Below are 12,319 nucleotides of genomic sequence, written 5' to 3' on the forward strand. Positions count from 1 at the left end.
CGTTTTACCTATAAAATTGCTAAACTGAGCCTACTAGGCCTTTTACTTAACAGATAAATCTTTTGACCCATTCTTCCTCCCGTTGGTTTTTTGCAGGGTTTGGAGAGTTCTTCAGTATATAGGTCCTTAGCACTCTCCAGTCTCATAAGACAGAGTTGAGAGTCTTAGGTACCGAGATCTAGATGCTGTCCCAAGCTGAGCTGCTGCACTTCCTTAGACTGGTCCCCTCAAATACAAGACTGAAGCTTAATTGGGAATAGGACTCAATGGAGAAGAATCTTTCTGAAAGTTTGTGTTGAAAGGGGAGGGTGAGCATTGTACATTCCCTCCTTAGGAAGAATTCCTAATCTAAGAAGTGATTCCAGGTGCTCAATAAGAGACACATTATTAGCCTTTGGGATCAAAACAAGAATTTGAATCTATTAAACGCATTGCCAACCCCCAAAATAATGATTTTTCTGAAGAAACTAGTTTCTTAATCTAAATTCTACATTAACCCTATAATTGATTCACACTGATCCCAAGCTTTTAAGTGCTAAGTGTCGGCATTTAGCATTAACTGTCTTGTTAAGCAAAGGGCCTTTTCTACAATCTCGTCCATCTCATTTCTGGTGCTACTCGAGTTGGACACAATTAGAGCTCATGGTTGCTCGAAAAGCTACGCCTCTGATCACAGAAGCAGATAGCTTCAACCCCACTCAGTCCAGGCCTAGATAAGAGAAATTACTTTTATTGCAACTCATTCCTTTCTCACTGTATACAGGTAGTATTTTCAATGTGAATCCAAAGCTTGTCTGGTTCTCTGGAAACAATTTTTTTTTTTTTTGCCTTTCAGGTCCTTCACATTGTGATAATGTTGTATTTAAAGAGAATATTTAAATGTAATATTAAAGAAATATTCAAAAGAATGGTGTGTTACTCTTGATCTTGGCAGACCACAATCCAGTTACTTGTTAGAAAAAGGATGCCTCTCCAGCCTTATATATAAAATTAATTAGGTCAGTTAGGGATTAATGTCAACAACAGAGGTGTTTTATGATGGAAAAACAGAATGTTCTCTTTGGAGCATCAAGAGCTTGACTTGCCTCCTATGCGCTTATGCACCTCATTGGCTGAAACAGCCTTCATCCTGCCCTGCTGAAGCTTTCCCTGTCTTTAGTCCCCACTCTTGGGGCCCAATTTCTAATTTCATTACTTTCTATGTGTATGTACAATTTCCTATTCCTAGTTAGCATTTAAAATCCAGCAAGAGGATCAACTCAAATCAGTTCATAACTTCCATCCCATCAGAAAGTTCTATTCCAACCAATTCTCTCCCCAAAAGTCAGGTTATGAGTCTTGCAAAGGAGCCTTAGCAAAATGATTAAAGTATGCATAAGTGAATTTCCAGCCACTGATTTCAGACAGTCTTTACTTGGGTTAAAAACAGGGCTTCATGCATTTACAGTAACTACAGGCCACTGATGTGCCTTCACAGACAAAAGCTAAGCCCAACCTACTATCTTGATGCCGATCTCTCCTGGTTTCCTGGGCGGGTTAGTACTGTACAGGTTTGATCCATGGCCAAAGGCAGCCATTTTCAGTTAAAGTTGGATGGCTGCAACACAATGGAGGTAGCAAAGAGTTTAAGATCCACAGGTTGTGGCACAGACCAGAAATTAAGACAAGGGTGTGAAGGCTATAAATACTGGGTAAGTGGTCAAGGACTTGTAGTTCCTTGTATCTTGTCCATTAGAATGTTCCCATACGTTATTCACTAAAAAAAAGTAAAGGTGGTAAGAGGATATGAAAAGGAAAGAGGTTAACCCACTAAGGGGGACAAAAAAATTCCTACTTTTGGTCATCTCAGGGTTGAGGGGAGCATCATAGTGCATGCATGTGAGTGCTCTAGTTTAAGTAGTGCTGCTCCCCTCACCGGCCAGAAAATGGCTTGAACAAAAACAGCTCAAAAGACTATGGCAGTGAATAAGTCTAGGCCAAATGAGGATTCCCACCTGGGCCGAAGCTCACGTCCCAGAATCTGAAAGTAGCATATTACAGTAACAGCCTAGTACAGTGGCTGCTTCCAGTGTCAGTTAATTCCAAGGAAGTTGGGATGAAGCTCCCAAGGGCTACCCCTGGTAAGAGGTTTGCTTCAGTTCCAGCTCCCACGAGCGTACACACTGAAGCTTGTGGCACCTGCTCCTCGGCCTCACACGCTAACGGCACCCAGACTGCCGACAGTGCTGTTTGGTCCCACGCTGCTGGACTGACGGCAGGACAATGCCATCGCTCCGTGCTCACTCAGCGCCTTGTCCCAATGTAGTTGGTGGAAAGCAGGACCACGTTGTGTAGCAAAAGAGACAGCTCAGCTTCTGAAAACACCATCAGTGTTAATGGTTTGGCCAGGGAAAAGTCTGCCTTCTAACTGCCTTGGTTTACAGGTGTTGAAATTGGAGGTGGGAAGCCCAGTGCAGGGAAGTATGACGTTAAGGGGCTGTTGTTCTCAAGTTCCCCTTCTTCATCCAGTATCTGCATGTATGCTTTTCTTTCCTTCCACCACATATGCCTACCTACTCATCCTCATTTCTGGACTCTGTGACAGCAGTAGAAAACGCAGAGATAGTAATGGTACTAAACATCACTGCCACCCTTGGGGTTCTTCTGGTAGAAGCTGGTGCTCTGGGGACATTTCTCAGCTCTACGGAGATTAGCAGGCCTACCCTCATATTCACAGGCTTAAAAAACATCAAGGCCTACCTAGCCAAAGGTTCCAAACAGAGGACCCACCAGCCTAATGCCTACCCTTAGAAACTTTCTGATCAGCCAGCTGAGCGGTTTTGTTTTTATTTTGAATTTAAACTAGTACTTCTCAACTAGGACAACTGGCAATGTCTGGAGACACTTTGGATTGTCAGAACTGGGGCGAGGGGATACTACTGGCATCTAGTGGCTATAGGCCAGGGATGTTGCTAAACATCCTATAATGCACGGGACAACCCTCAGGATAAAGCTTCAATAAGGCCAAGGTTGAGAAACTGCTTTAGACAAGCATGTGCTCATGCTCGTGCTTCCACAATCCCCACTACTCACTCCATCTTGCATGGTCCACTTCGTGACCTGCTTGTAGGCTAATGAGTCTGTGCCTTTCATTTAGACATACAGGTAGATAAGGGTCTCAATAATTAACTCCAAAATAATCTTAGAATAAAATACAAAAATGACTTGGATTTTGGTTATGCAATAGTGGTTTGTCTAACCTTTCAGGTTGCAGGAAATCTGCAGCCATTCTGCCAGCCAAGTTCGACACCGCTCTTCAGCAATAAGGGTAGAATTCAAGCCACGAAGATAACAAGCCTGTAACACTCAGAAGAGAAAGGTCCTTAATCATCAGAGCGAGTATGCCAAGGAAGTGTAAACCTACAACCCCAAATCTCCTTTAAATTAAGTTACAACCTCATCCCAAGAGAATGGCATTCTCCATAGCAATCTGAACTATGATGACAAGCAAAGAGGCCTATATAATCTAAAACAGTAGGTCTAAAGTATAATGCCTTTTTTTTTTTAATCCTCACCCAAGGATATTTTCTCCATTGAGTTTTTTAGAGAGTGGAAGGGAGGAAGTGGACGGGAGAGAAAGAGAAACATCGACGTGAGAGACACATCAGTTGGCTGCCTTCTGCACGCGCCCCGACCTGGGCTGGGGATTGAGGCTGCAATCAAGGTATGTGCCTTCAGTCCATGGGCCGGTGCTCTAACCACTAAGCAAAATCGGCCAGGACTAATGTCCTTGGTTTTTGGTGTTTTTTTTAAAATATATTTTTTATTGATTTCAGAGAGGAAGGGATAGGGAGAGATAGATTGAAACATCTATGATGAAAGAGGATCACTGATCAGCTGCTTCCTGTACGCCTCCTACTGGGGATTGCAACCTGGGCATGTGCCCGTGACCAGAATCGAACCTGGAACCCTTCAGTCTGCAGGCTGGTGCTCCATCAACTGAGCCAAACCAGCTAGGGCAATGGTCGGCAAACTCATTAGTCAACAGAGCCAAATATCAACAGTAAAACGATTGAAATTTCTTTTGAGAGCCAGATTTTTTAAACAAACTATATAGGTAGGTACATTGTTATTAACTTAATTAGGGTACTCCTAAGGCTTAGGAAGAGCCACACTCAAGGGGCCAAAGAGCCGCAGTTTGCCGGCATGGGGCTAGGGCATGTCCTTGATTTCTGAAGGACCAGAAGAAAAGAAACATAAACCATAGTGAGTGTGGACAATTCCTTCCCAGTAGTTAAGTTCACTGAGGGGGAAAAAAGACCTAGAAATGAGGTAAGAGAATAAAAAGCTTGGATTCTGCTATAACAAGCAAGACATAACAAGCTCTCTGTAAGCTCCCCGTCCTGAAAACTCAAAAGTCCACCGAGAATTGAGGGTTGATATTGCAATGAAGCTCTTACCGATTTCACTTCCTGATCAGTCAGCTGGTTAATCCCCAGCTTTGCCAAAGCCTTGTCTAGTTGATGAATCACAGTGGTATGAGTCTTTAAACGATGTCTTAACAAGGGAGAAGGCAGGTAAGTTGTGAGAAGCATGGCTCGACTCAAGGCTTTCTGTGATATTAACAACACAGGAGGAGCAAGTCAACATAGTAGTATTACTGCAAGCAAAGACCTCAAGTTGTGGAAAAGAGAAAGCCTTAGAGTACTCACTATTTGCGAAGCATGGAGTTGATTCATGCCCAGAGGATGGTTAGAGAAACTCTTTCTCAGAGCTAGGATCTCATGTATTGCTGGGTGGGTGCCACGCTGCATCTTGGGAGAGGTAAGAGATTGGTAGATGTTAACAAAGTCCTGACTAGCCTTCCTATCTGATTTTCATGCACACTGGATCTAATAAGATTCCTAGTTTGGAACAAGGGTTAATTGGAGGAATACCTTGGTGCACAGCTCTGTCATATGCCACCGGAGTCCTTCATCAGAAATGAGAGGGATAACTTTTTCCAAATAAGAAAGGATTTCTGGGTGGGACTTTTTCCGGATATCATGATAGATATGTAAGAAATCAATTTGTTGCTTTGGGGTCCAGAAATGTCTGATCAGCAGTTGCCTAGGAAACAGGTACCTGAAAGGAAAGGAACAACAGTCACTTGCTGACATTGGCATCTTTCTTTTTATTTATTTATTTATTTTTTTTATTGCTTAAAGTATTACAAAGGGTATTACATATGTGTCCTCCCCTCCCCCCCCCCCCGCCCTTGACAATCCCCTGGCCTCCCCTATCCCCCAGTGTCTTATGTCCATTGGTTATGCTTATATGCATGCATACAAGTCCTTCAGCTGATCTCTTACCCCCCCCTCCTGCCCCCCACCCTCCCCAGCCTTCCTGCTGTAGTTTGACAGTCTGATCGAGGCAGCTCTGCCTCTGTATCTATTTTTGTTCATAAATTTATAGTGGTCTTTATTATCCATAAATGAGTGAGATCATGTGGTATTTTTCCTTCACTGACTGGCTTATTTCACTTAGCATAATGCTCTCCAGTTCCATCCATGCTGTTGCAAATGGTAAGAGTTCCTTCTTTTTTATAGCAGCATAGTATTCCATCGTGTAGATGTACCACAGTTTTCTAATCCATTCATCTACAGATGGGCACTTAGGCTGTTTCCAGATCTTAGCTATGGTAGATTGTGCTGCTATGAACATAGGGGTGCATATATCCTTTCTGATTGGTGTTTCTGGTTTCTTGGGATATATTCCTAGAAGTGGGATCACAGGGTCAAATCTTTCAAAGTGAATAAAGAAAGCATTTGACAGACGTGAATAATAAAAACAGATGGAGACACTGCTTTGCTAACACACTGTCTCAGACCAAGGTCTAAGATACACTGAAGTATAATTTCAAGCAACATTACTGAGGTTCTGTGAAAGGAAGTAGTAGTGGAAGAAGCACACATGCAGCAATCAGATAAAATGACTTTTTGAACTAAAGCAAGTGAAGAACATTTTGGACAGAATTACAGAGCTGGACATGGTATGTAATGCTGACAACCTCAAACAGTAACACAGTCCTTAGGTGTATACAAAATGGAAAAGACAAATTTGCTTTTAATTAATTTCTCTATCTGTGAGGTGGGTTTAAAACATGGCCATAGCCCTAGCAGGTCTGGCTCAGTGCATAAAGCATCGGCCTGTGGAATGAATGGTCCCGGGTTCAATTCTGGTCAAGGGCACATGCCCGGGTTGCAGGCTTGATCCCCAGTAGGGGGACATTCAGGAGGCAGCCAATGAATGATTCTCTCTCATCACTGATGTTTCTATCTCTCTCTCCCTTCCTCTCTGAAATCAATAAAAATATGTTAAAAAACAAAACAAAAAACATGGCCACAAATTCTCTGGCACTCCTCTTATTGAAAAATGTCCCTTTTTAAAATCTGGGTAACTGACTCAACCAATAGAAGAGAGCAGAAGTGAGTCCTGACCTCCACAGCTAGGTTATAGAAGGCCCTGCAGACTCTTATTTGCTGGCACACTCACTCTTAAGCCGGCAGTCGGGTACCCCCCGAGGAGTCCCAAATTGGAGAGGGTGCAGGGAGGGCGGAGGGGACCCCTCTCCCATACACGAATTTCGTGCACTGGGCCTCTAGTTATTAATAACGAACTACAGCATTCACTAATGACTGATTATTATAATCGTGTTGCATTCATTTCCCTTTCGCGCCTTATACCCAGGCGCACCATTTCTCTCCATTAATACTAACAGCAAATATTTTAGCAGCGGATTGCCATGTCATTAGTCTTGTACTGACTTGTTTACTGTGCTCAACAGGAAATATTTCGCTTTCAGACAATAAGAAAAATAGGTTTATTTGTGTTACGCTTATTAATTTGTGCAGTTATTCCATGTCTGGTAAGTTAATGTTCAAGAAAAAATATTAACTTTTATTAAAATGTTCTATTATTTTGTGTTAACAATTACTCATTTATTTCAATCCTTTGTATTCAGCATGTCTCTATCGAAATAAACCTACATTTCTATGAAAATTGAAGCTTTTGTTTTTTTGCAGCCCACATAAACCTAAACCTTGTTTATTTGAACCGTGTTAGCCTTTGAGTTTGACATGCCTGACACCTACATCTACAGCTGTTTAAGAAACCTAGGTATTACTGAGTGGCTTTTATGAACCTTGGGCTAATGCTAATGAAAAGATTAGAGCAGGAAGTTTGATAACTTCTGCCTAGCTTCTGAAATGGAAAGTTCTTCTTACATAAATTTATTTATCATCAATATGCCAGGGAGAGAGAAGTCTATACTCACATTAGCAAGAAGACCAGGTAGTTGGCAAAGGGTGGAATGGAAATAATACCCAGAAAAAAACACTTGGTGACATCTCGACGAAACTAAGCAGAAATAAACACAGATGCAGTTTTAACCCACATTCTTAATGGACAATCCCTCCATCCCACTGTGCAGTAAACTCCTGCAGCCCAGCAAAGGATCAAGGTTATTGCTATCTACATGGAGTTCGTAAGTTCCTTGAGAACAGAGACCTGATTGACTTTTGTATCCCAAATATTGTCTAATACATACAGGCACCTGACATAATACCAAATACCTCAGTGAGTTCTTCCTGCTCTGCAGAACGGGTCCTAGAATCTTACTCTCAGCTCCAAAGCAACTCCAGTCACCACCCAATATTACTTTCCTGCTGCCTTTTAGAACCTTGCAAATTTTTATACATTCAGAAAAAAAACTGACTTTTAGTGTTTACAATTTTTATTTAGGAAGTGTGCCCCAAATTCTATGCAGTTCTGCTATGGAGGACTATAAATCTGAAAGAATCCAATTCTGACAAATAGTCTGATACTCTCATTTTGTTCAATACTTTAATCTCATGGCAAAGGGCAAAAGCCTGATCAGCGGGGAACAAAATAGAAAAGAAAATAACTTGAGATCTTGGTTAATTTCTATTACCTCACCATGCACTCTGGGTATCTGTCCCTGGCCCATACCTGTCTCAAATGCTCCATCTCCCGGTATGAAAGTTGATGAAACTTTACATTGTGCTTCACCATATCTGCCTTTATTCTTCTAGACTTTTTGGCATCAGCCCATAACTTCTGCAATCCTGCCTCATTAAAGTAGAGGACAGAGTGTGATGTTACCCCAGTTTGAATCATACCACAGCTTCCTATTTCAAGTTTACCCACCGTACACAAACTTGTCCCTGCCCAACATTACTCTACATCAAAGCTCCCATCTAGGTCACCTGAAATTCTTGTGAGGCCAACCTGTATCCTTTTCTCATGCCCTTTTCCCGCAGCACAACCCTTCTCTTCTCGCCAAGTGGGCCTTCTGTGATCTACTATGGAATGGTCTCCCTTTTGTGGTTTATCACTCATTCCTTTTTTAAAAAAGTCCTCACCAGAGTATCTTTTTTTTTTTAAATATATTTTATTGATTTTTTACAGAGAGGAAGGGAGAGAGATAGAGAGCTAGAAACATCGATGAGAGAGAAACATCGATCAGCTGCCTCCTGCACATCTCCCACTGGGGATGTGCCCGCAACCCAGGTACATGCTCTTGACCGGAATCAAACCCGGGACCTTTCAGTCCGCAGGCTGACGCTCCATCCACTGAGCCAAACTGGTTTCGGCCAGAGGATCTTTTTTCCATTAATTTTTAAAAAATATATTTTTATTGATTTCAGAGAGGAAGGGAAAGTGAGAAAACGAGACAGAAGCATCAATGATGAGAGAATCATTGATCAGCTGCCTCCTCCACACCCGCTACTGGGGATTGAGCCCGAAACGTGGGCATGTGCCCTTGACTGGAATCGAACCTGGGACCTTTCAGTTCGCAGGCCGACACTCTATCCACTGAGCCAAACCAGTTAGGGCTCCATTGATTTTTATGTTGTGTTTTCCCCCCACTGATTTTTAGAGAGAGTGGAATGGAGAGAGGGAAGGGGAATGAGGGAAGAGGGAAGGGAGAAGAGAAGAAAGGAAAAAGAGAAACATGGATGTGAGAGAGACACATCGACTGGTTGCCTGTGTATGTGGCTTTGACCAGAATCAAATGCTTGACCCTTTGCTGTGTGGGCCAATTCTCTAACCATTGAGAACACCGGCCAGGGTGTCATTCCCTTTTTAAAATAAAAATTCAGGGGACGGGGGCGGGCTGGAGAGGGTCAATGGGGGAAAAACAGGGACATATGTAATACTTTCAACAATAAAGATTTAAAAAAATAAAAATTCGCCCTGGCTGAGTGGCTCAATTGATTAGCGTATCGTCCTGTACACCAAAAGGTTGTGGGTTTGACTTCTGGTCAGGGCACATACCTAGGTTGTGGTTCGATCCCAGTTGGGGGTCATAAGGTAGGCAACTGATGTTCCTCCCTCCCTCCCTCTCTCTCTAGAAAATCAATAAAAACATATACTTGGGTGAGAATTTAAAAAATAAAAATTCAAAGTTCGCTAACCTCAGGAAGTCTTGCTCAATCAACCCTATGTATTCCCTAACCAGATATTTATCTCCTTTCTAGAACATTTGTATAATTACTGTAATTCAACATATTTCTATGATTGCATTTTGCTCTTCATTACATAATTCTTACATTTATCTAGAACTTTAGTTTTTAAAAATGCTTTCCTATTTATGAGTGAAATGATAGAATGTCTAGGTTGGCTTCAAAATAATACAGGAGAAGGCATGTTTAGAAATGAAATAAGATTGGCTGAAGTGAGGTTGAGTACACTGGAGTTCATTATATTACTTTCTCTACTCCTGTGTATGTCTAAATTTTTCCATAATAAAAGGCTTAACAACAAACCAACCAAAACGCTTTCACACCCTTTTCTATTTGATCCTAGTTATAAAGTGGGAGCAGACAAAGCAGCCATTTTTTATCTCCACTTTACAAATACGGGTAAGCAATTTGCAAATCCACAAAGCTAGTAATAATTATGATACTATGTGGTAGTTTATTGTAACTGGTATTATGACAAAAGTATAGAGAATAATAACAGTTATAGTACATTTATTGAGCACTTACTAAGAATCAGGCCTTAAATACTTTACATGTATCAATTTAATCTCCACAACCATGAGGTCAACAGGTAGGTTCCATTATTATCCCCAATTCACAGGGAAGACAACCAAAGGACAGCCCGGCCCGTGTGGGTCACGGGTTGAGTGTGGACCTATGAACCAGGAGGCTGCAGTTGGAGTCCGGGTCAGGGCACATGCCCAGGTGTCTGGCTCGGTCCCCAGTGGGGGGCGTGCAGGAGGCAGCCGATCAACGATTCTCATCATCGATGTTTCTGTCTCTCTCTCCCTCTCCCTCTCCCTTCCTCTCAGAAGTCAATAAAAATATATACTAAAAAAAAAAGAAAAAGAAAAAACCCAAAGGACAGAGGTTAAGTAGTCCAATCAGCCCGTGACAAGCTGGGATTTGAACCCAGGCACTCTGGCTCTGGAGGGGACGCTGACACTATACCATCTCCTGGTGACTAGCAGAGCTCTGATCGGGACCAAAACAGCCCGAAACCAAGTACTACAGCACTATTTCCACCACATGCTCCCTAGGACAGATCTGTGATAAGCATTAAACCACATTTCTTATGGGCCAAGTGAACTGCTAAATCAAAGGGCAGGTCTGTGCAGCCATAGATCCCTGCCCTTAATGCACGACAAAGAACTTCTACTACCCTGACCAGTTTGGCTCAGTGGGTAGAGCGTCGGCCTGCCAACTTAAGGGCCCCAGGTTCGATTCCGGTCAAGGGCATGTACCTTGGTTGCGGGCACATCCCCAGGAGGGGGTGTGCAGGAGGCAGCTGATATATGTTTCTAACTCTCTATCCTCTCCCTTCCTCTTTGTAAAAAAATCAATAAAACATTTTAAAAAAAAAAACTTCTACTATAGTCAAGTGTGTGGTTAAAGAAGTGCAAAAATACCTATATTCCTTCTGGATATTGTTAGAAGTTGTCTTTTTTTTTTTTTTTTAAATATATTTTATTCATTTTCTACAGAGAGGAAGGGAGAGGGATAGAGAGGTAGAAACATCGATGAGAGAGAAACATCGATCAGCTGCCTCCTGCACACCCCCTACTGGGGATGTGCCCGCAACCCAGATACATGCCCTTGACCGGAATCGAACCTGGGACCCTTGAGTCCGCAGGCCGACGCTCTATCCACTGAGCCAAACCAGCTAGGGCAGAAGTTGTTTCTAATAAAACCTTCCTAGAAACATCCTCAGGAAGCGCTAACTTATAACATTAAGTTTAATACTCAAGCATTTGTGAAACATAAGACATCCCAGCTCACGTTCCCAGAGCAAAACCTGCAAATTATCTTGCTCGAACCCTCTGACATCGCCCGCGAGCCGGTTCCGCCGGTTCCCGTTTCGGTTCTGTTTTTACCTTTTGTGAAGGTGGTGTACAGGAGATAGAAGCGGGGGAAATTACGTTCCAAAAACCGATGGTATTTCCCATTGATCGCTTTTGTCTTAGTCGCCACGTAGGAGATTAAGCTCTTCACATCTGCCTTCGGGGAAAGGTGAAGCTTTGAAGACCTACAGGGAGGACCAGAGAGACCGTCTGGGCGTCCGCCCCAAGCGCCCTGCCCGCGGGGCGTCCCCGGCGTCACACGCGGGCCGCGGAGAACGTTTGCCGAGACCTGAAACCTGCGGATACCAGGAAGGCCTTGGGATCCAGAGAGAAGCCGTCACATCGAGAAAAACACAACGCGGGCAGACGAGAGGCCGGGCAGCAAGCGGTGGCGGGCAGCGGCCCGAGTCCGGCGCGAGCGCGGCACCGGGGGGCCAGAGCGGCGGGAGAGGCCGGAGCCGCGGGGTCGAGGCGAACACCCGGACAGCCCGGGCCGGAAGCGGGAGGCTGAGCGCTGACCTCGCGAGACGCTGGGCACTCAGACTATACGGGGCACTCAGAATTCAGAGGGTCAAGACGCCAGGGCACTAGCGGGGGTCGGGGCGCGATTTCTGAGCAAAAGAATAAAAACCCCCAGGTCAGGGCGTGGAACCCTGACAACCAAGAGACAGCATGCAAGCAAAGATAAGACACTGGAAGGGCCTGTACATCAGAAATGCGGCTTCCTCCAGGGCCCTCACCAGGGGGCTCCCCAGGCCAGTCCAGAGCGAACAAGCTGCGGCCTCCGCGTGACATAAGGTCGAGGGGTTACCGCCGAACCCCGCAGAGCAGCTCGAGTCCAGCACAGCCTGGAGAGTGCCATCTTCTCGGCGAGGGAGGGGGAGGAAAGGTCTTCTTCAGGTCAAGGTTCACCGTGATGCGCGTCCCTTTGACGGCGCATGCGCATTTCTTGAG

At 43.9% G+C, this 12,319-nt stretch overlaps 1 protein-coding gene across 5 annotated transcripts; it reads right to left on the bottom strand.

Annotated features, from left to right (window-relative positions):
• Positions 1 to 715: 715 nt before the first annotated feature.
• LETMD1 (LETM1 domain containing 1) lies at positions 716 to 12,262 on the bottom strand (the record flags this gene model as incomplete). Of its 5 annotated transcripts, none has more annotated exons than XM_081082624.1 (9): positions 716 to 2,354; positions 3,240 to 3,336; positions 4,440 to 4,592; positions 4,692 to 4,793; positions 4,917 to 5,103; positions 7,295 to 7,377; positions 7,990 to 8,105; positions 11,399 to 11,550; positions 12,074 to 12,236. In XM_081082624.1, coding segments are annotated over 9 exons (963 nt in total). In that variant the 3' UTR covers positions 716 to 2,283. The 5 variants fall into 5 exon arrangements, with proteins under 5 accessions (XP_080938750.1, XP_080938751.1, XP_080938752.1 ...); XM_081082623.1 differs by having other exon boundaries at positions 827 to 2,354; positions 12,106 to 12,262; XM_081082625.1 differs by lacking the exon at positions 7,990 to 8,105 and having other exon boundaries at positions 12,106 to 12,240.
• Between the last annotated feature and the right edge of the window lie 57 nt (positions 12,263 to 12,319).

The sequence above is a fragment of the Myotis nattereri genome, assembly GCF_964212035.1.
Source record: "Myotis nattereri genome assembly, chromosome: 2".
Classification (NCBI taxonomy): domain Eukaryota; kingdom Metazoa; phylum Chordata; class Mammalia; order Chiroptera; family Vespertilionidae; genus Myotis; species Myotis nattereri.